Consider the following 27,739-nt stretch of genomic DNA (forward strand, 5'->3'; position numbering starts at 1 on the left):
ATCCATCCAGTTTCTGCTGCTTATCTGAGTTCAGGTCGCAGGGGCAGCAGCCTAAGCAGGGAAGCCCACACTTACCACTCCCCAGCTACATTTGCCAAGTCATTAGGGGTCATCCTGAACCATTCCTTAGCCAGTCGAGAGATATAATCCCTCCAGCGTTTCTTGCTTCTTCTTGGGGTCTCCTCCCTCAGGGACTACCCAGAACACTTCACCAGGGCCTGCTTCTGCTCCTGTAACCAGCAACAAAACACTAACTTATTGAAGTTTTCTCTCACTTAGATGCATGCTGTATGTATAAGAATAACAATGAAGAAAAAAAAATTGGAGTTTAAATTTTAATTTAATTGTAACTTTAATCAAACTTCTGATGATGTTGTTTTAAACTTGTCAGACAAGCAGGGCCTGCTGGGAGATCCAATTACAACCAAGTGGCTAAACTGAGTTGACAGTTTGCTTTTCACTCTCCAAAAATCACGGCAGCTGCCCTCTGTTTCTGTGCCAGCATCAAAGCTGCTCATAGAAGAGGCTGAGTTTATCAAGCATGACACTGTGTGGAAAAAAACTGTTAACTGCAGAGAGAAAATGAGCATTGGAGCTCTCATTTATCCTGCACGCTTAATTAAGTAACCTATGGAGGAAGTTTGAGGGCTCATGAGGATGTTTTACTCCTCATACTTAGTGTCTCCTTTTTTCAAACTTTTCTATCTTAAAAAGTTGTTTTATAAGAAAGAATTGTGTTCAGTAATCAGTCCCTGCAATGATGAGTCAGTGTTTCCACATGTTACAATGCAGGTCGGACTCTGCACCCTGCAGGTGGTGAATTCAGTCAGGAATAAACTTTTCATTGCAACATCTCTCACGCAGCTCAGATTATTTTTGAGGAATCATAAGAGTCTTTCCTTAAAAACCATTTGAGTTTACATGATTAGTAAATGTAGGCCACAAATAAACGTATTGTTTAAGAAAAAAATGTATCAGTGTAAAGAATTTTTAGCCTTCCTTCTGTCCTCTGATCTACATTATAATTAGACTTGATATATTAGACTTAGACATTATGCAAATCCACGCGAGCCATCTGACAGTAGGTGAAGTTCTCCTCGGGGTTCACGTGCCTGCATGTGTTTTGCTGTGTGCGCGCAGCTTGCGGACCTGCATGTGAGCGAATCGCAGCAGCAGCATCAGCATGGACATATTGTGTATATACAAATCACACCGCTGCTTTTAGGAATTCTTTTCTTTCCCTTTTCGTTTGTATTTCTTTTTTCTTTCTTTCTTTTTTCCTTTTTTATTTTTATTATTATTATTATTTATTTATTTTTTATTTTTTTTACCTTGCTGTTCTTCCGATAATAACCAGGGCTCATCAGCCTGCTCTTCTAGATATTTGATCAGAAGTTATGGACGTCGCTCCAGCGCTTTGGTTCTTGCTGTGTGGTCTGAGCGTTTCTCTGACTGCCGACTGGGAGCTCGTAAACACTTCTTTTTCTCACCTCGAGGATGCAATCGGTTACAAGGATCCCTGTAAAGCTGGTACTGTGCGTTTTAGCTTCTATGAATCTGCTGATGGTGAACGATTGATGTGTTTTGGTCCAATTAACCCCAATCATTAACTGGTGAAAAGAAACATGTAAAATTAATTGCAACTCTAATGAAGCAGAGAAAAGTTGAGGGCTGCATATATGCTTACAGTACAAAGTCAATTTTGCATGCAAGTAACTATGTAACACTCAAAGACAGCCTAGTAAACAATGCTATGCTGGCCTCCAAAAATATAGAGAAAATATAAATAAAAGTTGAAAATAATGAGACAAAGCACAAGTAGCTTAAAGAAAGAAGAAAATGAAGCAGCTGTAGAAATCTGAGGACCCTGAATGTTTACTGTCAGACATACACCATAAACATAGGTAAAACTGTTGTAAAGCAGATCCACTTTTTATTTAATGCACTTCAGGGCACCCCGTATGCCATGATGAGAAGCTAAAAACAGTAGTAGCTAGTGCTCTTAATGTTTGAAAACTTAAAACAGGCAGATATAGTGAATAAGTGGTCTTTTTTTATGCATGATATTGTGTTATTGTAAATCGCATTACTATGCAACAAGTGGCATGCTGATATTTTTCTTTTTTTTACTTTTAAATTGAGATTGAGATAATTTACTGAGACTGTTAAGTTTAGCTGGCCATGCATGTTTCCCACATACATCTTTGTTCAAATCTGCAATGTTTGTTTCTTATATATAGCATAAACATAGAGCAAGATCCAATGGATTCTATCATGTATGCATAGTATATTAACTTAAAATTATCAATATTTACATTTGCTACTGTTTTCCATGTAAGGGTTCATGGATGTGTGAAAAGCATATTTATAGTGTGAAGAGAAACTGTTTGGTTTTTGTTATTGTAGTTGATTATTTGCTGAAACAAACATTTTGATGGCAAGAAGCAATTCAGAGGATACTGGTGAAAATTACGACTCATTGTGCTGGCATGCAGCAGTATACGCATTGTTAGATTAATTCAGCCTTTGTAACAAAACTAAATGTTTTTTTTGTTTGTTTGTTTTTTTTAAATCTAACATTGCAAACAGTTTACTTGGGTAATCAAGGGGGCCTCCAGCAGGTTTGGGTTTCCTTTTACACTTGTGACTTCAGGAACTTTCAAAACACACCACTCCTGCACTCCAAGGCAGTTGCCTGGAGACTAGAGGTCACTGAGGCCGTGCCAGCACAGTCCTCAGCTGGACGCCGGTAAAATCCCTCTGCCCGCAGGGCACGGAGTACACACTGCAGGAGTAACAGTCATTCACAGTCACCCTTTGCATGAGTGAGTTTACTTCAAAGGCAGACCCACGGTCTGCGGCATCCTCTCATTTGTACTTTTAAAGGTTGTTACGTCACACACCTGAAGAAGGTATTTGAAGGGAGGGACTCCAGTGAGCAGATCTGCTTGTACAGGATGACAGTTAGGCTGGGGGCTTAATGGAAAAAGGAAACTTGACTATTGTGTATCCACTAAAAAATGTCCAAATTATCATTTTAAATCTGAACATATGTTTTAAAATGTTTTTTTTTTCTACATTTTCTAAACCAGGGATCCCCAATCCAGATCGTTGAGTACTGGTGTCCTGCAGGTTTTCCAAATGTCCCCGCTGCACCACACCTGATTCAAATCAATGTGTGTTTTGCAGACATATGCAGAGCTTGTCTGAGTCAGGTGTGTTCCAGGAGGAACACTTGGAAAACCTGCAGGACACTGATACTGGAGGACCAGGGTTGGGGATCCTTGATCTAAACCAATAAAACTGCCAAATATTTGAATACAAATAAATGATCTAAGATGTGTGTGAAAATTAAGCGACATATACATTGTTTGAAAACAAGACATTTTATGTTCGCCTGATTATTTCTTTTCTTTACTACTGTCATGTTTGCCGGAACCAGACCCAAAAATGCCAGACAGAGACACAACCACAGAAGGTTTACAGGGGGCAATAATTCTTTTAATTGCTCAAAAAATAAAAAACATGAGCAACTTCACAAAAACACTAGGGAAAAACAATAAAGTCTAACTCAGGAGCACTGCAGGCAGCAGTCCTGGGCAGCCACACACACCCAAGAGCTGTGCACCACTGACGACCATCTGGCAAAGACTGAGAGAGGCAGCCCTCCTTAAGTACTGGAGGGAGCGATGATGAGATGCAGGTGTGCTTACAAGCCCAGGGCTGCTGCACAGCCTAAAACAAAGAGGGGAAAAAAAGGAAAAACGAATTACCTCAGGAGCAAATACACAAACCATAAACAAAACCCTGACAACTACACTGCTTTTGTTATATCATACGCCGTTAGAAAGCTTTATTAATCATCTGTCCAAAGAGGTCTAACCCAAATTAAAAACTGAAAATAATTAACATTTCAGAATTATACTAAAGGCTTTTCTCAGGTAACAAAATTCCCACAGAGGTCCCAGTGTTTCCTCATCATTCATAATTCTGTCTTTCAACTGCGAGCTGGAAAAAATGAGTTTTCCTAAACATTTCTGCCATGTAGAAAAAATGCTAATGTGGGAGGTCAAATGGGATTTCTTTGCGTTTTAAAAATTATCTTCTCATTTGATTTATATTTTTTTTGCATGTTTTATACATAATAATCTCTTTCTAAAAGATAAAAAAATTAAATAAAATAAACCAAACAAAATTACACAAGAAAAGCGTGATCAATACTGTAGCCAGCCCCCAAACATCCTACTTATGTAGGACACAGCAGCATGCAATTTATACATTTCCTTTCAAAAGTTTAGTTTATTTGTCACAGATTTTTATATTTATCAATATCTGTGTTTATCAATCTGTGTTCAACTGTCTGCACAGTTGCCTTTCTGGGAGACATTGCACTGGATGAAGATGACCTTCGCATATTCCATGAAGCCAAAAGCAATAATGAAGCACAAAACAGTGATAACACGAACTCAGGTTTCAAAGCAAGAACATGAACCACACTTATCTATGAAAACAGTATTTCTTACAATATGAGTTATTATCAGGGCTTAAATGATAATAAATTAATTATCTCCTTTCTTGAACAGATAATATTTCATTTTCTAATCAAAACATCAAGAGAGCTACATACAAACAGCGTCTGCACCGCCAGAGAAGAGCAGCGACCTCCAGGCCTGAGCGAGTGTGGCCAGATGGCATAATCCCGTATGTAATCAGTGGGAATTTCAGTGGTGAGTTTTGAAAGCAACATTCCATCTGTTTTTGCAACACCCCAGGTTGGACACCAAAACAGGGGTGCAGAATCCTGCAGGTTTTCCATGACACCTGACTCAGATTGATCAGCCATCGGGCAGAACGTCGTGTTGGATCCATTTAATGAAAGCCAAGGTTGTGGAGCAGGAATTCATGGAAAACCTGCAGGACCAGCTCTGGACATCTCTGCCCTAAAACTATCAAATTTCTAATTCAGAGCTTCTTTTCAGGCAGTCAACGGGCCATTTTCCGTCAAGCGATGCGTCACTGGGAGAAATACACTTGTGTGACATTTATAGAGAGAACAACTGAAGAAAGTTACATTGTTTTCACCTACAGGCCATGTGGGTGAGTTTAAAGCATTTTAATACTTTTCACAAAGTTTAAATGTTCATAATTTTTTAAACAGAACTGCAATTCAGAAGTTATAGGTCAGAGAATATGACATATTAAGAAGGAAAGACCATTGGCAGTGATCTTAGGTAAACACTTGTTGCTGCCCATCAATCTGAAAAGAGATGTGACATAATTAGCAAACAAATTCTATAGTGACAAAAATTAATTACAATTTGACAACATATAAGAGAGTTGCAAATCTCACCAAGTGTACATTCACCTAAGTTCAGACTGTACAATGACCAGAGAAAATCTTTTAAGCTACAGACTCAACAAGTACAGCTTGATCTGACAAAACACTGGTATGGCTTAGCTTTGCAAAATCAGATCTGAACGAACTGCATGACTTCTGAAACCATGTTCTTTGGGTGAAGGAGACCAAGCTGGAGATATTTGGCTATAATGCACAGTACAACACTGAGTGAAAATTAAACGCAGGATATCAGCAAAAAAATCTCCCAGCAGATGTCAAGCGGTGGATAAGTGATGACATGGGCTTGTTTGCAGCTATGGGGACCTGCACACCTTGCAATAATTGAGTCATGCACATTTCTGTATGCCAAAGAATTTTAGGGCTGAATAAGATGCCATCTGTCTGACAGTCAAAGCTTGGCCCTGACCAGGTTATGCAATAGAACAACATTCGCAAGCACACCAGCAAATCTATGGCAGAATGATCAAAAAATGAAAATTATTGAGGAGCTGCAAAAACACTCAAAGTTTAACATGACTAAAATGCAGTTGTTGGACCTTAAGAGAGCTATAGCCTACATGAACATAAAGTACCTCCAAACTTCAAGGAACTGAAGCAGTATTGTAAAATAATAGTGGCTTGAATTTCCTTCATTATGATGCAAAACCATTTTGTATACTCAACAATGAGTGTACAGATGATATAGAAATTATCTGAAACTGCATAGGTCTAGAAACGCAGTCCAAACATTAAACTTTACTTACATCTGTCTTATTAGTCTCCATAATGAACCAGATGTTCCCCACATTAGGGTGGTGAGCAGAAAGTGAACTAAATAGGTAAACAGGAGGCCAGACAGACATTAGATCTTGGTTAAAGTGGCGTTTATCTGCAGGATGTGTAGATACCAACTGTGTAACAATGATAATGTCAAAAATTTTGCAAGAAATTATGCAAACTTTGTGTACTTCATGTGTTCTAATGAATTGTAAAACTTAAAAGAGCTTCAAGAATCTACAAATGGACTGTCAACATGGAAAAAGGTCACATCTATTATTACCACGGATGTCCAAAGTCGGTCCTCGAGGCCGCTGTCCTACACGTTTTCGATGTATCCCCATTGCAACAAATCCGGCTTCCATTAAAGTGATCCAACAATGAAGTTCTGCCCAGTAAAGGATTAGTTTGAGTCAGGTGTGTTGGAACAGGGATACATGGAAAACCTGCAGGATTGTGACCCTCGAGGACCAGAGCTGGGCACCCCTGCAGCAGACTGAAGCTGTAGATGACTTGCTTAGTTCAAAGCATGCAGAAAACAAATATATAATTTATTACTCAAACAACAGAGAGCTGCGGCTTCATGATGGTTTTGTATTTATGTTGCTAATTTGTAGGTGTTGCTCCTATGTGGGAAGGCGAGGCGGTGGCCCCCAGGCCATCTCTATTGGAAAAAACTGTGATAAGTTTGGCATTGTGGTTCATGAACTTGGGCATGTAATCGGCTTCTGGCATGAACACACACGACCAGACCGGGATGAGCATGTAAGCATTGTCAGAGACAACATCCAACCAGGTAATGTTACTGCAATGTGTCTTTGTCAGTGTATGCCTGTGCTCACTGATGGTCCAGATGCTTTTCTACTCATTGTTTGTGAACCAAAAGGACAGGAGTATAACTTCCTGAAGATGGAACTGGGTGAGGTGGACTCATTGGGAGAAGTGTATGACTTTGGCAGCATCATGCATTATGCAAGAAACACATTTTCCAGGTTGGCATTCATTGCTATGTTGTGCTTCATAACTTGTATCCTCATTGTTGATGTAACTCCAAGCTATTTTCACTGTTGTTATGAACTTTGTTTTTAGCTCTTGTCTTACTATGGCATCCCATCCTCCACTGGGATGTTTTATATGTAAATAGCAATTTACTATCCCACCTTTAGGCTAAGTCTAGCTGCCTTGTTTCTGACATCCTTTGTCAGGAATGAAAGTTTTTACATAGCCGTTATTTTTTTAGACTAGCCTTAAAATAAGTTTCAAGTTCTGCTGCATCCATAAAAAAAATAATCTGAGCTGGTGTTTGTCCTGTTTTGCCTCATTGCTCCTCTGGAAATCTGCAAAAACATGCTCTTTTATTGTTACAGAAATGGTGTCACTCTAGCGTCTCTTTATTATTATTTCTGCCTCCTGCATGTTGTTAACGCTACGCTTTTTTCTGTGCTTTTTTTTTTTTTTAACCCCCATAACCGCTTCACACGTCTGGGTCATGGAGCTGAGCCAAGCTAAATAAAGGCCTGGCAGTTTAGGCTTTGTTAAACAATTTGGGCTGGAGTGGCCTTTTTCTCTGGCATTCAGGAGCGGGCTCCACTGAGCCCGCTGGCACTGGCGAAAGGCCCCATTCAGAGTGCTCTGTTTGCACATGCCAGTCATTCATTGGTTCATCACCATGGGAACTGTGTGAGAGTGGGAGCCACAAACCCAGTGAAAGTTGATCACAATCAATAAATTATCAAAGGTGTTAAACAGGAGGCAGATCTGGAAAAACACAAACTATCACTCTAATCACCTTCTCTGCCTTTTTTTTTTTTATGTCTAAGCTTATGTTCATGTGGTGTTTAAAGCTATTGAAGTTATATTCTTGGGCATGGGTTTCATGCTTGATGTCCACAGACTTTAATAGTGTTTAAGAATGAACTCCTGACATCTGAGCTTTATCTGATACAGAGGCATCTTCTTAGACACAATCCTGCCCCGTTATGATGTCAATGGAGTCAGGCCATCTATTGGACAGAGGACACGGCTAAGCAAAGGGGATATTGCTCAAGCCCGCAAACTCTACAAATGTGCAAGTAAGACACATTTCATGCAAGAAAGTTTCTCCTTTTTTTAATAAATGGGCATATATAATATTTTTCTTTCTGTTCCCTTTCATTACTGGATTTTATTGACTTCTGTTGATTTTATTTTGTCTAATTAGGTTTCAGTTGTGTTTGTTAGTTGAAAATGAAATTAAAAGTAACTTAAACCTTGACCTTTGTGACTTTTAGCATTTTCCAGGTTTATTAGAAATATTTTAATTTTAGTAAAATACATTGAATGTCTGACAATACATAAAACACATTCTCAAAAACTACTGAAAAGAGCTTTTTTTCATAATTGTCAGTCTATGTTCATCCCTGCTGATGTTTTGATGTGATTGATGTGGTGTGACAGGGTGTGGGGACAGCCTACAGGAGAGTTCTGGAAACTTCTCTTCTCCTGGTTTTCCGAATGGATACTCGGCATACGCTCACTGTGTTTGGAAGATTTCTGTCACTCCTGGAGAAAAGGTGTCAAATACCTGAAGGCATTAACTCCACAAGTATTAAACCAGATAGTTAGCTATATAATGAAAGTCAGCATCCTCTCGTGTTTATTTTCTGTCATTAAAAAAATGCGGTAAATTGCCTACATGGACAAAGACGTAAAACTTCTTGAATTAAGTCCAGAATTTAGCTAAATACTTTACTGTGTCTTTTAAATGCTATCGTTGTGGACATATTGATAATCTTGGTAGTTTCCTCATGTGCACTGTTTCAGATTGTCCTTAATTTTACCACCATGGACCTCTTCAGGAGCCATTTGTGCTGGTACGACCATGTGGAGGTGCGAGATGGGTTCTGGCAAAAAGCTCCTCTGAGAGGTCTCTTTTATACCTGCATCATATCCTCATTGCACAGTCAAGTACTTGCTGTTAACTTCTGATGTGCTTTGGCAGGCCGTTTTTGCGGAGACACACTTCCAGATGCAGTTATCTCTACGGACAGCCGACTGTGGGTTGAATTCAGAAGCAGCAGCAGTTGGGTGGGAAAAGGCTTTTCAGCTGTTTATGAAGGTACGACAACATGATGAATTTCATGCGCACTTCATGTTTGGTGTGTCATCCTTACTTGCCAGTGTACTTTATAACTGTTCCACAGTATTGCAATACTTCACTGCACATGTGTTTGTCCACTACTTTAAATGAAAATGGATTGGCATTTCAGGATTACAGGTTTGTAATAGAATAATAAAAATGGCATCTCTCTGCCTGTGAATCTGTCAGACATTTGGTAGTTCTCATCTATTTTACAAAAGAAAAAGATCAAATCATCCAAAGGAATCTTTGTTATGGCGTATTTCATAAAGCCAGCATTCATGATGATCCAGGAGTGCATTATATTGTGACTTGCTTCTCTGTAAAGACACCAGTGCTGATTTATAAACAGGTTTCAAACATGCTGCTATCCAGAGAACTTCTTCAGAAAATACCTTGCTTACTTCATATGGTCAATGCTAAACATGTTAGGATAACATGACACTGACCTGTCTGCAGTTTCCTCCATTATAAACATTTGGCTTACTATGAAGCTAAAAATACAGTAAAGTAGTTGCTGCATTCCTTTATCTCCCAGAAGTTATCCTTGATAAGAGGTGGATTATGTTTGATTTTAAAATCCTTGCTTTTAAAACAGCATAATTTAGTTGTAAAAAGGGAGTGGTAATGACTGAAAAGATTGTGAATGGATGAAGCAGCCATTAATCTCACTTCTCACCTCTCATACAGCCATTTGTGGGGGAGAGGTGAAGCGGGACAACGGCCAGATCCAGTCCCCCAATTATCCTGATGACTACCAGTCCAACAAAATGTGTGTGTGGAAGATCACAGTAGCAGAAGGGTTTGCTGTTGGCCTCACTTTTCAGTCTTTTGAGGTAAATTCGATAAATATTACAAAACAATCTTGAATAGCTGCTTCAAACAGGGCAAAATTAATTTTTCAGGTTTAAACTTAATTACGTATTCAGCTTAAAAATGTACCGGTTGTCACTGTATCTGTATTCTAATGTGTCATTTAATAAAGCAGCAAAAATAAAACTTAAAATTTGTGAGACCAAATGAGGCCTTAACAGTCTGGATACCGTTGCATCATCTGCCTACTTCCTTTCTGTAAGTAATCAGAATTCCCTCGGTGTGACCGCAGATTGAGAGACACGATAACTGTGCCTACGACTATGTGGAAGTGAGAGATGGGAGTTCAGACAGCAGCCCCCTGCTCGGCCGATTCTGTGGTTATGACAAACCTGATGATATCAAAAGCAGCTCCAACCTGCTCTGGCTCAAGTTTGTATCTGATGGATCAGTGAACAAAGCTGGATTTGCAGTCAGCTTTTTTAAAGGTCTGAAAACACTTTCAGTAACAAACGGCAGCAGTGAGAAGTTTTGGGAGTGTTTTTGCTCATAGTTTATTTGAAACTGTAAACTATCAATTGATATTTTTCTTTGGGTAGAAATTGACGAATGTGCAACACCTGACAATGGGCTCTGCAAGCAACGCTGTCTGAACACACTGGGAAGCTACAGATGTGCCTGTGACCCTGGATATGAGCTGGCAGCTGACAGACGCAGCTGTGAGGGTGAGTGTAGAGCCTGGCCACATTAATGTTATTAATTTTTTTTTACCACTGCTTTAGAATTTGAGGTAAAGCCTGCCTTCTCACAACACCATATAATGCATGCAATGTCCATTTTTTCTCTGTAGGACAGAGTTTAGGTCATCATGGTTCTGCTTCTTATATTTAAGGCATTCTTTGTCAAATGAATCCAAGATGAAAAACTACATTTTCTTTATGAAATTTCGGATTACTGGGAAACTCTTTTATTGCCACAAGATGGCAGTGCTCACCTTCTACAACATCTTTGCAATTTAAAGGCAATACCTTGATTCATCCAAACTGTTTAATAGAAGATGTTGCTGGCTACCCATAATTTCATGTCACAGCATGTTTATTACCTGACATTACTCTGTAAGTCACATTGTATGGATATTTTTCAAATCATATGTTGTATATGTTTGCATATTTGTTCAAAGAATTCAGTAAAGTGTAGTTTTTCCCACTGAAATCATTATTTTTTACCTCCCACCAGCAGCTGCCTGTGGCGGTTTCATCACCAGTCTGAATGGCTCCCTCACCACTCCTGGCTGGCCTAAAGAATACCCACACAACAAAAACTGTGTGTGGCAACTGGTGGCTCCCATTCAGTATCGCATCACTTTGGTGTTTGATGGGTTTGAAACTGAAGGCAACGACGTAGGTTTTTTTAGTGGTTTGTTTGTGAACCGAATTTCAATTTTTTTTCCCTTACTTTTAGGGAATGTTTCTATCTTTCGTGTCAGGTGTGCAAGTATGACCATGTGGAAGTGCGCAGTGGGTTGAGCTCAGACTCAAAGCTTCATGGGAAGTTCTGTGGAGCAGAGAAACCCAATGTCATCACCTCTCTTCACAACTCCATGAGGATAGAGTTCAAGTCAGACAATACTGTATCCAAGAAAGGCTTCAAGGCTCATTTCTTCTCTGGTGAGAACCCGAATTATTGAGCACATTAAAAGAACAGTATGAAGATTGTCTCAAACTCTTCATAATATCTTTATTTATATTTACACTTAATTAACATGAATGTCGTGCAAGTTTTCTATAGCATGTTGTCACATATTGTTACATCTTTGAACACCTCAACAGACATAGACGAGTGCTCCAAAGCTAATGGAGGCTGCCAGCATGAATGTGTAAACACCTTCGGGAGCTACAGTTGCCAGTGCCGCAGCGGTTTCATGCTTCATGATAATAAACATGACTGCAAGGAAGGTACAGTATCTCTGCCACTGGTCCCTCACCAGCGGGGTTTAAAGGGTCAGCTAACCGTTTTTAATTCAAATTTGCTGATAACGATGTTGAAAATGGGAAATGGTCCCAGAGCAGACCCCTTTAGAGCTTCATGCTGTCTGTACGTACATAAGAAAGCCTTTTTACCATCTAAAGATAACCTCTGCGTAAAGGTAATTAGTGATGTGGAAAGCTTGATTGTCTCCATTTTTAATAGATGTGCTTTTTACAAGACAATTTCTCAGACAGCATTTCAGAATTAAGGCTGAGGGGGGAAATGTTATGGTGTGAAACTCTTCTTCTTCCCCCTGATATGCTGTTTTGTTTTCTTTCAGCTGGCTGCGATCATGTTGTAAACAGTGTGTCCGGCACAATCAGCAGCCCCAACTGGCCTGACAAATATCCCAGTAAGAAGGCCTGCACTTGGTCTCTGTCCACAACCCCAGGCCATCGGATTAAACTTGTATGTCATAACTCGAAGTCAAATATGAAATTGACTTTTCTCCCAATATTTATGTGTAACATTACTGTAAATGCCTTGCAGGTCTTCAACGAGGTTGACATGGAGGCTCATCTGGAGTGTGCTTACGACCATCTGGAGATCTTCGACGGGAGAGATGTTCGTGCTCCGACTCTAGGGCGCTTTTGTGGCACCAAAAAACCATCTCCAGTCATCTCCAGTGGAGACAGATTGTTCCTGCGATTTTTCTCTGACAACTCAGTGCAGAAGAGAGGGTTTAAAGCATCATACAGAGCAGGTTGGCAAAGAACCCATAAGGCTACTTGCTTACTCCTAAGGGGGTCATAAAGAAGCAAAAATAATATATTGTAGAGAAGAGAATCTCCTTAAGAGCTAACACATAAAGAGCAAGTTAGTTTTTTTGTTGTTCTTATAAATCTCCATTTTTTTGACCCTCTAATTTTGTGGTTACAAATTCCCAGAATGTGGAGGAAGCGTGAAAGCTGAGGTCAAGACAAAAGATCTGTACTCTCATGCACAGTTTGGAGATAACAACTATCCTGGAGGCTCTGACTGTCTGTGGGTGGTCACCGCTGAGAAGGGTTATGGAGTGGAGATGATCTTCCAAGTTTTTGAGATTGAGGAGGAGACAGATTGCGCGTATGATTATGTGGAGCTATATGATGGTGCTGACATCAAGTCTCCAAGGCTGGGACGATATTGTGGATCTGGGGTAGGATGGATAATATTGTGGATATTATGTAGTTAACACAGTTTAAAATGATATTTCAGCTGCTCTTCTGTGTGTCTCTCTCTTTCCCCTTAGGCTCCAGAAGAGGTCTACTCAGCTGGAGACGCCATTGTTTTAAAATTTCACTCAGACGATAGCATTAGTAAAAAGGGTTTTCATGCACGCTACACAAGCACAAAATTCCAGGACACTTTACACACAAGCGACTCTGTAAGCCTAAACTGAGACTTTAGCTCTAACATTTGGTTGGCTACGCCCTCACTCAGGCGAGGAGTAAATGCCTGGGTTGATACCACAAACACCAGCCCACATTCTTTAGATTTATATTTGTTAGACTGAGTGAAACATAGAAAACATATCTGTACTTCTTGTCATTATGTAGCTGTATAGGGTAAGTAGTTAAGAAAGCAGAATGAGACACTACTTGTACTGAGCTTGTTACATGAAAGCACTGTGTTACGATATAAAATGTATATATTGAAATATAGTTTGCTGTGAGTTTTAGTCTGTGTAATTTTTTTTTTACCATCTGAGACCTATGGTGGACCTGTCTAGATAATTTAATGTGATGCAGTTTGATCTAATATATTGACTGAGAAATACATAAATATGGACAACTTATTTAACTGTTTATTGTTCCTTGAATTATAATCACTCTAAATAAGATTAAATTCCAAAATAACCATCCATGACAGTATCTGAAACAGAGGGGTTATTTGCTCCTCCATTATTTACCCTGCATTTGCCACAACTTCAAGTATATGAATGAATGAATAATTTTGTTAAAGTGTCACACAAGTGTCCAACCCATAAGGGCTTGAATGATACTATAAGCATTTAAAGGAAAATGACCATAACATCATACATCTTTAACACAAAATGATTACTTTGTCAAAAATCAAAAATCGGGAAACAGAGTTTTCAGTCTCCTTGTCCATGCCTTCTCGCAATACTACATACTTCACAATAGTGACAACTTCTTTTTCAAACAGCTAACTTCATGTGTCACCTTCTATATAAGCAAATTTCCAGAAGAGACTTGTGGTTGGGCCTGTAAACCTAACACAACAACACACCAACGTAATAATTTGGTTAATTTAAAAAATGTTTGTAATTAACAATCCTCATTCCTGTTTTATTTGGCTTTGGTTCAACTAATATATATGTAATTACAGAAACATGAACGCGTTAAAAAAAAAAATTACCACAATTAATCGTGGAACGTTTGTCAGTGCATAATTTCCTGGTACACCGATTACGCTGATGCGCACACAACTTCTGCTACTAACTTAGCCGCATTAGTGCTAGCTGTTTCAGACCTTTCAGTGATTGTATTTAAAGACAAAACGAGCATCAACAAGTCTAGCGTGTTTTTCTGGTGGTATCAGGGACTCTTGGTGAGTAACAATAAAATAATGTGTAGTTTTCTCTTTTCTATTAGCAGCAGCTATGAAGCCCCCTCTCTCCCTACTTTCCCACCTCTCCCTCCTCATCACATAAAGATCACACATAGCTCGGTCCTCATCATAGACTGTATACATATATATATATATATATATATATATATATATATATATATATATATATATATATATATATATATATTGTATATTGTAAAAGTATATCACCATAGTGGGAGAAATGTTTAAAAAGAAAACAATTTAAAAAAAAGAAAAATATTACTTTGAACCTTTTGCACATATTTTTATTTAGTATGATATTCAATGTAAACAAAAAATATTTGAATCCATCCATCCATCCATCCATCTTCTGCCGCTTATCCGGGGTCGGGTCGCGGGGGCAGCAGCCTAAGCAGGGAAGCCCAGACTTCCCTCTCCCCAGCCACATTTGCCAACTCTGCGGGGGGGATCCCGAGGCGTTCCCAGGCCAGCCGAGAGATGTAATCCCTCCAGCGTGTCCTGGGTCTTCCCCGGGGTCTCCTCCCCGAGGGACGTGCCTGGAACACCTCACCAGGGAGGCGTCCAGGAGGCATCCTGACCAGATGCCCGAGCCACCTCAACTGGTTCCTCTCGATGCGAAGGAGCAGCGGCTCTACTCTGAGCCCCTCCCGGATGACTGAGCTCCTCACCCTATCTCTAAGGGAGAGCCCGGCCACCCTGCGGAGGAAACTCATTTCAGCCGCCTGTATACGAGATCTCGTTCTTTCGGTCACGACCCACAGCTCATGACCATAGGTGAGGGTAGGAACGTAGATCGACTGATAAATCGAGAGCTTCGCCTTCTGGCTCAGCTCCTTCTTCACCACGACAGACCGGCGCAGAGCCCGCATTACTGCAGACGCCGCACCGATCCGTCTGTCGATCTCACGCTCCATCCTTCCCTCACTCGTGAACAAGACCCCGAGATATTTAAACTCCTCCACTTGAGGCAGGACCTGACTCCCGACCCGGAGAGGGCAATCCACCCTATTCCGGCTGAGGACCATGGTCTCAGATTTTGAGGTGCTGATTCTCATCCCAGCCGCTTCACACTCGGCCGCGAATCGCTCAAGCGAGAGCTGGAGATCACGACCAGACGAAGCCAACAGGACCACGTCATCCACAAAAAGCAGGGACCCAATCCTGAGGCCACCAAGTCGGATCCCCTCAACCCCTCGGCTGCGCCTAGAAATTCTGTCCATATAAGTTATGAACAGAATCGGTGATAAAGGGCAGCCTTGGCGGAGTCCAACCCTCACCGGAAACGAATCCGACTTACTACCGGCAATGCGGACCAAGCTCTGACACCTGTCGTACAGGGACCGGACAGCTCGTACAAGGGGGTCCGGTACCCCATACTCCCGGAGTACCCCCCACAGGAGCCCCCGGGGGACACGGTCGAATGCCTTCTCCAGGTCCACAAAGCACATGTAGACTGGTTGGGCAAACTCCCATGCCCCCTCCAGGACCCCAGAGAGGGTATAGAGCTGGTCCACTGTTCCGCGACCAGGACGAAAACCACACTGCTCCTCCTCAATCCGGGATTCGACTATCCGGCGGACCCTCCTCTCCAGGACCCCTGAATAGACCTTACCAGGGAGGCTGAGGAGTGTGATTCCCCTGTAATTGGAACACACCCTCCGGTCCCCCTTCTTAAAAAGGGGGACCACTACCCCAGTCTGCCAATCCAGCGGTACTGCCCCCGATGTCCACGCGATGCTGCAGAGGCGTGTCAGCCAGGACAGCCCCACAGCATCCAGAGCCTTAAGGAACTCCGGGCGGATCTCATCCACCCCCGGGGCCTTGCCGCCAAGGAGCTTTTTGACCACCTCAGCGACTTCAGCCCCAGAGATAGGAGAGTCCACCCCTGAGTCCACCAGCTCTGCTCCCTCATGGGAAGCCGTGTTGGTAGGATTGAGGAGGTCTTCGAAGTATTCCCTCCACCGACCCACAACGTCCCGAGTTGAGGTCAGCAGCTCCCCATCTCCACTGTACACAGTATTGATGGAGCACTGCTTCCCCCCCCTGAGCCGCCGGATGGTGGACCAGAATCTCCTCGAAGCCGTCCGGAAGTCTTTCTCCATGGCCTCGCCGAACTCCTCCCATGCCCGAGTTTTTGCCTCGGCAACGGCCGAAGCCGCATGCCGCTTAGCCCGTCGGTACCCATCAAATATATTTGAATCATAAAATGATTTTAATGAGTTAAAATGCTGTCAGTTCAACCATCATTGTCCAAACATATTAAAGTTTATTGCAGTGTGTGTTCACAGAAAAATCATTTAACCTGACTGCCTTTTACAGGCAAATGATAACAAGTAAATACATATGTTCCTTTAGCTGGATCACATTATTGGAATATTACACCACATAAAAAACAAAAACATTATGTACATGTCAGTTACCTCTCATACATCACACCAAAGATGGTTCTGCTGCCCACTGAGAGGCCTTGCTTGTTCAGACTTTTCTTTCTTTACTTATTTACACCCCTCTGAAGCACTTTTACATATTGATTCCCAGGTAAATAGTTTGCTATGTCCAAAAGAAAGATTAAGCAGATGCCTGACATTCTGCCATTTTCACCATCCAGCTGACAATTAGAGCAGATTTGATGTTTTTGGAAAAGTGTTTTCAAGAAAGAGGAACTGAACCTGAGCATTTTAGACACAAGGTGACAATAAGTTGTTGAAAAGCAATGGATGATATCAAAAGAAAAATGTGTTATGTAACATAAAAAGTATAATGTGAACCATAAATACGAGACTACAGCATTAAACTATTAACTCATAAAGGACAAAATGAGCTTTTAATCTCCTCACAGTCTCTGTGTTATGGCTCTCACTGACGCACATATTTCTCACGTGAAATATGTAGAAGATACAACCTACAAACTCAGAGATGTGTTACTTGTGGTTCATACGTTTGCTATACACATTCTGCAAATTATCTGTATCAGTTTTTTCATTTATTTTATTTTTCCCCTTCGTCCACTCTTTTTTAAATGTTCAGATCTTTGGTAAGAAGACTTTTAGAGGCTCATTTTCATGCACTTTATCCAAGAAACCCAGGTTAAAGTAAGGGTACAGAGTCTCTCTGAACGTTTCCCTGAAGGTATACAGGTGTGTCATGCTCTCTGCATTGTAAAAGGACACCAGACCCCTCTTGTAGTCCAGATAAACACCTATTCTGGCCAGTGGCTCTTCTAGGGACAGGACAGTTGGAGGGGATGTACCAGCCATGTACTGAATCCCATAGGAGAGGGAGAGCGTCCAGAAGCCATTTGCTGGGAGGGCTTTGATGACTCCCTTTCTGGGCACTGACTCGCGAGCCACCCCCACAGTCCAGACTGTGCTGCTATAGACTTCAATCTCCCAGTAGTGGCGACCATGAGTAAAGCCCTGGCTTCCAAGCAGCGACAGGGCCGCGTTGAACCTGTTGGGGTTGTCCTGCACAGTGTGGTTGAAGGTCTGGTAGCGAACACAGGTGAGGGAGGATGTGAGGCTGAGCCAAGGATTTGCTGTGCTGGAGTTAAATGTGATGGCAGCTGGAACTAAAAAGAGAGAAACTCTTTGATATTGTATATATGTTACCTCATAAAAGTTTATGTCTGCGCAGTTAAGCATTTCAGAAGCCAACGTGTTGGAGTATTACCTGGATAAATGCTTCCCTTCATGGATTTCCACACTCTGTACTGTAGGGGTCCTGCAAAACGACCCTCACACAGACTGGGTGGTGTAAAAGCAGGTTTCTCAAACTTGAGAGACGGCCTGCCAACAAAAGAAAAGGTCAACAGAATGTTAAGAGAACATTAAAAGAACAAAAACAAAGACTTTCAAGGATAAACTGAAGAATTTTCTCTAGCTCACCTCTGGAGCAGAACTTTGATGCTCTAAAATGAGACAGTGGAGTAAACACAGGAAAAGAGACACAAAGACTGTAATTAGTTTGGCTGTATCTTAAAGAGGAGAAATGTTTTTCCACATTACATCAACGTCTGAGCTCATGCTATCCCACCCTGTGGGATCTGCATGTGGCTGGGGGAAAGTCCCGCAGCCATAGCCAGAGAGGGAGAATGGCCCTGTGCCTGAGCTAAACTCCTTATTCTTCAGATGAGCGAGTGCGATTACAGGCCTGCATCCTGTCTGAGCTCACCACGAGGAAAAGTCCTTTGTTAACTGTGATGATGTTGCCAATATTTTTTTTAAATATATATTCCTGCTGAAACTACAATGTTTGCGCCCTCAAAGAATAACTGAAGAGGAAACTGAAGGCAAGAGCTTGTTGATCACACTGGCAAGGACATGCACTTCTGCATAACAAGCGGAAAAACTATATATTTTCACCTAAATTCTACTTTTTACTTCCTTTGTTCTCAAAGTGATGGTTGCAGTTTTTAGAAACAAATACTTTTAAATTCCAAAGCTCAGCGTTTATTGCTCAGTCATCCTCATAGCTGACTCATCATGCTGTTAATAACTTCCAGATGAGCTGTATTGTGTCGTATATGAGCTTCATGCCAGCTGAACTCACCCGGAGCAGAGTAAACGAGTCCTGCTCTCTCAGTTTGTCCTCTATCTCATGGACGGCCCTCTGCAGACGGGAGATCTCCACACACAGCAGGGCCTTGTGCTCATCCAGGCGGATCAGCTCTCTCCGCTCCTCTGTCTTCAGCTTCACCTGCAGCAGCTTCTCCTCCTGATACAAGAACTGGTGCAGGTCGCTGAACTGGGCCTCAATGCGCTGCTTCAGATCAGCAGTGTGCTCCTGAGTGGGTTGGAGATGATGAACATGAGGCCGGTCTCTCCTTGTGTTTAGTTTCAACATTAAATGGAAAACTTTAAGATTTTTTTCATCTCACCTTAAGCTTTTTAACCTCTTCCTCGGCTTCCCTGTCACACTGCAGAGCAGTATTGAGTTCAGCTTTTAAGGAATCCATTGAGCTGTTTAGAGATGCCTGTCAGCACAGAAACACATTACTACACAACGACTCGCATCAAATACAATGAGGCATCTGTTGGTGTGGTGAAAGATTAACGGTTTAGTACAGAAACAATGTTCAGGGGAGAAAATCCTTTTCTTGGGTTCAGCCACTCGTAGAGTTGCCACCTTCAGTTCAGAACTCATTCTGCAGATTTTTTACCTTCACACCAAAATAATCGATTGTGTATAATAATGCACAAGTTTAGTTACATGCAACTTGATCAACACATAAACGGTAACTATAAAACTTCTTGCTGACACTTGATTAAAGCAGAACTCACTCTGTATTTTTGTTCGGCCTCCTGAACACACACCAGTGTGTGATTTCTGTGTTCTTGGGATACTCCACACACCAGACAGACCAGCTCCTGGTCCTCTTCACAGTATAGCTTCAGCTCCTCTCTGTGTCTGCTGCACTGGGGGACCGGTGCGGGAACCCTCTCTGTCACACCAGCATCTGGGAGGCAAGCTCCGGTCCCACTCTCCTCCAGACCCTGACAGTAACTCTCCACAATGTTGGCAACAATGCGGTTGGGCCTGTAACTCTGTCCTGGATACACCTTCCTGCACTGAGGGCAAGAGCCCGTGCCTCCCTGCCCAGGACCTCGGGGTCCCGTCCAGTAGCCTTCAATGCAACCTTGGCAAAAAGTGTGATCACAGGGCAACGACACAGGCTGCTTAAACAGATCCAAGCAGATGGAGCAGGTCAGATCTCTGCTGATTCTGTGTGCTGAGCTTTTGGCAACTTGTCCAGCTATGGGAGGCTGCCGCAGCTTTTCCATTGCTGTTTGCACAGCAAAGTCTCCTTCTTTGGGTTTCCAACTCTTTTTGTCTTGTTTAATTCCTTGGTTTAACCTCTCCAAGTTCTGTAGATAAACTGACTGGATTTTCTTCACTTCTTTCTGACTCTTGCTCATGCCTTCGCCTTTGTTGTTGCTCTTTGTTCTGACTTTACAGCTGGACGTCCTTCCTCTCATGCAGAGTGTGGCCAATCTCTTTGGCCTCCAGTCTTCCTGTTGACTGTGGGGAAATGATGGGGGTGGCGCAGAAGTAGCCTCAGCCTCCACATCAGATAGCGTGGGGATGTCAGTGGCCCCCCTCTTTTCCCTTTAGACGTCACATAGTCAGGAAACTGAGGCGGACCCTGAATATTTTTTTCTTGGCAGGTTTGATTTGTGTAGTTAGAAAGTCTTGCTTCAATAAACTTAATCTGCTGTATAAGCACAGAAAAATGTAAATCTATCATTTTGCATGACTTTGTGAGGGAGTTTATTTCACTGCAGACAGTAGGAGCTGCACATCTGTGTGTAGTTACAGCACTGTTCACCCAGCGGCCACTAAGCATAAACAAGATCATTAAATGTATTTAGACAATACGAGAAGGCGTATTTCAGGAAGAATGCCCCAACATGGACTTGACCTGTAGGCATCCTGTCAGCTCCCTTTTTCCAGTGAGGTAACTGTCCTTCTTCGGAAACATCTGTACCGTAGATTATAAAGCACTGGTGGAGAACTGATTGCATCTATACTGTAAATAACATGTGATTAGTTGCATACAAGATTAAACTAAGACGTGTACTGTAAGAACTCCCAACTAGTTAGTCACTCAGAAAACTAAACATAGGTGCTTAGTGTTTACATGATCACAGTCAAAGATCCTGAAAAAAAAAACACAATTACATCATCCTTCAAATTCAGCTCAAGGTGTTTAATTAATCCTCTTGTGTATAATGTTTCGATGTAGTTTCCTCTTGCTGATGAGGAACTGAGGCTGTAGACAGTAGGATGGGGTCAGCAGGTCATTTAATCAGACTTAATCTTATAAAATACCATCTTTGTTAGATGATGAATCCATCAATGACTAACACATTAAGAAGCATTTGTTTATTTTATTGCTTTCATAGGGTGTTGTTTTGAACAGTAGTGACATCTGCTGTTCAAACTGCAAACTAAGCATGAATTTTTATCATATTGCATTTGGATGAATTGAATAAATTTAAGTTTACAGCTTGGCCCTTTGTGAATAAAGCATTTGCACAATTCTTAAATATCTGCTATTTATTTGATTAAAACACACAATAGCTACAACAACAAAAACATATTTATTTTCGGAGATATCAGTTTGGTAATATTAATCCTTTAACACCGAATCCATCACCAGGGAAGTAAAATCACAATTGTTCTCTCATTCCTCTGACTTGAGGAAAAATGTGGAGCAATAATTCCCCAAAATTTAGATTTCGTCAGTGTGCGAGTGGACGCTGCGTAAATGTATTACAGTAGTAGTAATACATTTACAAAACAGAATTTATATATAAACTACTATAATATGTAAAATAATACACATTTAACTAAACATATGTTCAAAAAAAAGAAAAACTGATTTTATATTTAGCTGCACTGCCACCCAAATAATAGAGAAAAAAGTACCAGGGTCAGGGGCTTAGAAAACCCAGATAAACATGCGTTAAATTAAGAATATCAAGTCTCAGTCGCATCGTTTTACTTCTGCTTTGTGGTACGACTAATGTCTCAAAAATGTGCTTTAAATTCAGAGATCGTTCGTGCTGAAAGATCAGTTAGTAAACAACCTAACCAGCCATGTGGGCCCAATAAACACAGCTGACTCTGTTCCCTTCGTATGCAGTTTATACACTTTATCTTGCTGTTTTCCAGCAAAGCGAGGCTGCCTCTGTAGTGAAGCATAAATGTTGGTGTCCCTGAAAATGAAATAAAGCATCTTTTTTTAAAAAAGTAAAGGAGAAAAAGGGTCTGACCACTGTATAAAGGAAGATAGTATAATAAACGAAGGATTCCGAAATCTTGCAGAAAACTCAGTAATGCAACTAGATTAACAAGATATCACAAGATTAAACAATATATATCAACTAGTTAATATGTTGTGTGTTTTAACTTCCTACTTTGTGTTCAATTCCTGTTATATATTTTTTCCATATTTAGTTGTGTTTCATCAAGTCTTCTTGTGTTTTGTGTCTTAAGACCACATTTGCTTCAAACACACAAACAAAAAGTATTTTTAAAATGTTTCCCTGCAATAACACTGATAGCAGCAAGCCTGCAAAAATCTGGTCCCATATAGTGTGTTGCATTAGTTATGATGTGCAATGAGTGGAAAGAGAAGACAGCCAGTTAGATATGAAACTTTTATCTGCCGTCTTCCACGTGCACTAATACTGTAGAGACACGGACGTAAATGGTGGCACACAGTCTAATTAACCTCCAACCTTCAACTGGTCCTAATATGATGACCATGAAGCTCAGAGCTGCTCAGTGCTGTGTAACGTCATGAACACAGGGGAAGGATTAGGATTGTTGAGTTAATTAAATCATTAAAATGCCTTGACGTTATGACTCTTGTCAGCCCCATCCATTAAAGATTTTAGTGGGTGCAGCAAAGGAAAATGAAGAAGGTATTCTCTGCTACATTTCGCTGTCTTTAAAAGGAAAGTTAATATAAAGCTACAAAGGTTTTTTTTTCCCATATGTTTATGGAGTAAATAAAAACTCCATACACAGAAACAGAGCAGTTTGGGGGTTTTTTCCCCAAATTTTTTTGTCAGAGCTCTGGAGACTAAAATAATGGCAGCAGTGAAGAAACAAACAGGAAGTATGGGACTTCAGGGATTAAGAAGAGGATAGTACGGATAAATACACTCAAGAATTCAAGGAAACATTTCCTGATCCATAAATGGCTCAATGGACAAAAGACTCCAAGCTGATACTGAGATATTCTTTTCTTCTTTAGTTATATTGCACAAAACATTTGAGTAAAATCCCACGATGTAAACCTAAAGAAACTGGATTTCTCCCTTTGCCTCTAGTCTGTGTAGCCTCACCTGCACTAAACATTAATTCATTCATTCATTCATTATCCTAACCGCTTCGTCCAAAGAAGGGTTGTGAGGAAGCTGGAGCCTATCCCAGCAGTCTTTAGGGCGAAAGGCGCAGGACACCCTGGACAGCTCACCAGTCCATCGCAGAACACTAAACATGAACACAGTTAATGTCAAACATTAACATATGGTTATTATGTATACTCGATTTTATGGTAATTATAGTTATAATACTTAAACCATTTATACCTTTTGTTGTACACAAATAGATAGCTGTGGATATTTGTGGCGCAGCCTTGACAAGTGTGAATATGTGTGTGTGCAGTCATGCATGTGAGTGTTTGTGGCAAATTCTGAAAAAAAATGCAATATTTATGAGAAAAGAGAGAAAATAAAAGAAAACCCTCTTTACGGACACCCACACATACCCTCGCTGAGGACATCTGTGCTGAGCACACACCTTCAATTAAACCCACAGCTTATGTGTAAAGCACCAAGGAAACTGAAAGGTTGTGTGAAACTTGAGGCTAAAAATATCTTCAGTGTCTGCAGGAATGAGACAAACTGAGGAGGATAGGAAGCACAAAGACACACATGAAAAGCACAATGTATCCGGATTGTTCTTGCATAGTGTGGTTGTAAAGATATTACCATAAATAAAAATGTAGTCCATCATGATAAGAAACAAAATGAAATTCCTCCTATGCATCATCCAAAACCTTCCTGGTTGCCCCTCATGTTCATCTTCACCCCTCCTTTATTCTTGTCCTGTTGCAGAAGCAGACATTCCTGCAATAAAGTCTCTTTTAACCTCACGACTTTCACAGACTCAAACGAAAAGCATTTTAACTTCCAAAGATGTAATGTCTGTGCATATTTAGGAACATTTCCTGCGCTCATATTCATTTACCTATCAGCCGAATGTGAAAGTGCAGATGGACCACAGTGTGAGTGTGTGCCTGGACTAGGATGTCTTTTTAAAACATTTCAAAGTCAAAATGAAAGAATGCTGCAGGATGAGTTGTCACTCTGCTGAGGCCACATGCAGCCTCTTTTTCAACATTTTGTTTTCTGGGGAGTGACTCAGAGTAGTTTTCTTTTGTCGTTCATGAATGGTGAAGACCTTCACAGGTGTAGAAAAGATAACGGCTGTGTGTTGGAGATTGATGCCTCAGGGGCACCTGGTGAATGGAAAGTTGTTCTAAAGGCTTTTGACAACGCAACAGTGTGTTACAGCTGGGGAATGTGTTGTTGAAAACACTCCTACATTTTAGAAAACATGACAACAGATCCTGGTCACAAACCAACCACAGTGAAAAAATAAAATGAATGAATGAAATGAATACATTTTGCATTTTGTGACTTTGTTGTGTTTAGGTTGTGCCAGTGTGCTAAAATTTGGCAGGAATGGCAAAAATAAATATCAACCAGATCTTTTATTATTATATTTTTGTCTGTAAAAAAAAAAAAAATTCCAAATGTGAAAAAAATATTCTGTTCCAGTTTTCCATCTCGGAAACGCCACAAGGTTGGAGCATGCTGACATATTTCTGTAACATTATTTGACGACAGCAGGAGAAAGTGGAGCATCAAACTTTTCCACCACTAATGAATTTTAAATAAGAAATTCTCATGAGTTTATGTGCAGGGCTGCCTTCTCTGTTGACGTGATAGCTGTAAATATAATAACCTTCTTGTCATAATTTGGACAGGATCTCCAAACATCAGTGACCATTTTTAATTTCTTCAGAGAGCGATGCTGTCTGGGTCTGGTCTCATAAATCCACTGCAGGTTTTAATATGTCTGAAGCATCTAATAACGCTTGTCACGATGTAAACACCTCGTCCACATCTCGCTCCCCCTGCTGCTCTATAAATTGTTTGCCTCCTCTTCACTTGTTGAGAGGACGTACTTTCTGTATCTGCTGAAGATCACAACTCCTGCAGACCACTGACAGAATCATTCTTCAGGTTCCAGCTTGGGCTTCAGCACATGATGATTATAGTTTAATGGTGTTTATCGGCATGTGAATAAGACAGTGAGCCGCTCTGCTCCTCCTTCAGATATCTGCTGTCTCTCCGTCTGTGCAAGCTGCCGCTGCAGCTCACTGAGGGTCGTTTGAGGAGCGCGGGAGGGTTGCAGTGACTTTTCTTCAGAGCATTAACAGAGATCCGGACGCAATGCAGGTAAAGTAAGCATTTATCACTTCTTGCTATAATTTGCTTATTACTATACTAACTAACTTATGAACAAATTAATCATATTTGTGAAACCCTTAAATTAATTTCTGATTTGTCAACTTGGATGATTTTGAAATTATTTTGGTGAGACATGCACTTTGTGGTATCCAGTATCAAAGAGCGGCTGCCAAGACTACTGAAAAATTAAGTCCTGTATTTTTTTTTTTTTTTTTTTATTGTCTGTGTTGGTTTGGTGATGGACGGGCAACCAGTCTGAGGTGTACTCAGCTTCTCGTCTGCTAATCACTGGGAAAGGCTTCACCTTCTATCCAACCCTAGATTGGACTAAGCAATATAGAGGATGGATGGATGGATGGATGGATGGATGGATGGATGGATGGATGGATGGATGGATGGATGGATGGATGGATAGATAGATAGATAGATAGATAGATAGATAGATAGATAGATAGATAGATAGATAGATAGATAGATAGATAGATAGATAGATAGATAGATATTGTCAAAATGCACATAACAATTATAAGGTAAAGCTTCAAAATAGAATGAATATATGTGAGATAACATAAACATAAACATAAACATACCTGTATAGGGCCTGTTAGATGCTGTGTTTGATCAAATATAATTAAATATCATTATTTCTTATTCAATTTACCTTTAATGTGCACCTCAACAATTAAGTAAAAATAAAGATGGTGGAGTAAAGAATAAGGTTCTGATGCACAGTACAAACGTGTGGCACTAGTGTGTGTCTGTGTGTTTTTATGTCATTTTGAGGAATTAAACCGTCTGTTTGGAATAGAAAATTTCCCATGTAGAATTTTAACAAAAGATTCAGGCAAAGCAGTTGTACGGGACACAGAGCCGAAAGCTGCGATATACCAAATAGACAGAAAACACAAGAACAACAGTTCATGTGAAAAAAGGTGACATGTGGAAATCACAAGCGGTCTGCTGCCCACAGTGTTCATCATAGTTTAGACGATCACATGGAGCTTTTCACTGTAAAGCACAGACGCTTTGTTGGCTTTATAAATCCCTTTCTCTTCCTATCTCAAACTTCAGAAAATATGACAGCTGCTCAAGTATTGATTTGTAATTGAGTTGATACATATTAAGCATATACATTCTCATGACGACACAAGTTACTTCGTCCTACCTCTTCTCAGACATATCCGTTGCGTACAATTGTATTGATAGATTCCTATATGTATGAAGATACATACGGCGATATGTGCCGTATGAAGATACATTTGTGCAGCCAAAAATAAGGTTTCTGAGAAGACACAACCCTTTTACATACAAGTCAGGGTCTGTGCTGCATATATGTATGAGACGTCTATGTGCACTTCAGTGTGTATCCCAGTGTGTATATCAGTGTGTATTGTGAGCTTCATATGTTCATGAGTGTAGCAGCGGTCATCATTCACAAAGTGGAAGTCATCATACACCTCAGCAGGGCAGTTGTAACTCTGATGTTTTATTGATGCCGTTTTAAGGGGTGTGAATTATTGAGTGACATTCTGGATGCTACATGCTCCATATTCAAATGGGCTACCAAGGGGACTGAGAAGCTCCCCCATACGGTGGTTTTTATATGCTCTTTACCAGCTGCTCACATTAGATCCTCGGGCTCTAACAGGAAGCTATTCCACTCAAACAGCCCGTTGTCACAAGTAAAAGGCTTCTGTGCAGCTGAGGATGAGTAAAAAAAGGTCAAGAAAAATCAGTGAAGATCTAGCTAAACAATAATTCTAACAACCCAAACTATCTAAACGAAGGCAAGCATGAACATGGATAGGGTAATTGTACTTGACATAAATTGTGCACCGCGACCCATAATTGGAGTATAAAAATGGAAGACTAAACTGTGCAGTAACACAGACAATGCCTTTGAGCAGACCCATGCAGACAGAAGTATAATATTCAGAATAGAAAAAGAACCAAACACAGAAAAGCATGACTCATGCAGATGTATTACTTTACAACATATCAGTTGCAGGATTTAAAACTGGAAATGCAAACTTTATA

The 27,739-nt window shown here is 40.7% G+C and overlaps 2 protein-coding genes across 2 annotated transcripts; one reads left to right on the plus strand and one right to left on the minus strand.

The window, feature by feature from the left end:
* Positions 1 to 1,394: 1,394 nt before the first annotated feature.
* Positions 1,395 to 13,455, plus strand: LOC306768110 (bone morphogenetic protein 1-like; the record flags this gene model as incomplete). Its single annotated transcript, XM_079256342.1, has 20 exons — positions 1,395 to 1,530; positions 4,369 to 4,470; positions 4,584 to 4,727; positions 4,980 to 5,097; positions 6,733 to 6,911; positions 6,969 to 7,107; positions 8,063 to 8,187; positions 8,552 to 8,667; positions 8,918 to 9,020; positions 9,096 to 9,212; positions 9,924 to 10,069; positions 10,339 to 10,534; positions 10,646 to 10,771; positions 11,283 to 11,446; positions 11,533 to 11,713; positions 11,876 to 12,001; positions 12,355 to 12,482; positions 12,564 to 12,777; positions 12,962 to 13,212; positions 13,306 to 13,455. Exons 1-20 carry the CDS (start codon positions 1,398 to 1,400, stop codon positions 13,453 to 13,455), a joined length of 2,958 nt encoding a protein of 985 aa, XP_079112468.1. The 5' UTR covers positions 1,395 to 1,397.
* Positions 13,456 to 16,927: 3,472 nt separating this feature from the next.
* trim69 (tripartite motif containing 69) lies at positions 16,928 to 20,605 on the minus strand. Its single transcript, XM_079256644.1, has 6 exons — positions 19,931 to 20,605; positions 19,528 to 19,623; positions 19,200 to 19,433; positions 18,536 to 18,558; positions 18,321 to 18,436; positions 16,928 to 18,219 (listed from the first exon to the last, which is right to left on the minus strand). Exons 1-6 carry the CDS (start codon positions 20,564 to 20,566, stop codon positions 17,675 to 17,677), a joined length of 1,650 nt encoding a protein of 549 aa, XP_079112770.1. The 5' UTR covers positions 20,567 to 20,605; the 3' UTR covers positions 16,928 to 17,674.
* Positions 20,606 to 27,739: the final 7,134 nt, after the last annotated feature.

This window comes from Telmatherina bonti (assembly GCF_933228915.1).
Source record: "Telmatherina bonti genome assembly, chromosome: 17".
Classification (NCBI taxonomy): domain Eukaryota; kingdom Metazoa; phylum Chordata; class Actinopteri; order Atheriniformes; family Telmatherinidae; genus Telmatherina; species Telmatherina bonti.

What these genes read in the sequence shown, in the direction of transcription:
- trim69 (XM_079256644.1), bottom strand. Translation starts at nt 20,566, where the DNA reads ATGAGCAAGAGTCAGAAAGAAGTGAAGAAAATCCAGTCAGTTTATCTA. An exon ending in AAGAGGTTAAAAAGCTTAAG is followed by an intron (nt 19,434 to 19,527) that starts GTGAGATGAAAA and finishes CAACCCACTCAG; the next exon opens with GAGCACACTGCTGATCTGAA. An exon ending in GAAGGGAAGCATTTATCCAG is followed by an intron (nt 18,220 to 18,320) that starts GTAATACTCCAA and finishes CTCTCTTTTTAG; the next exon opens with TTCCAGCTGCCATCACATTT.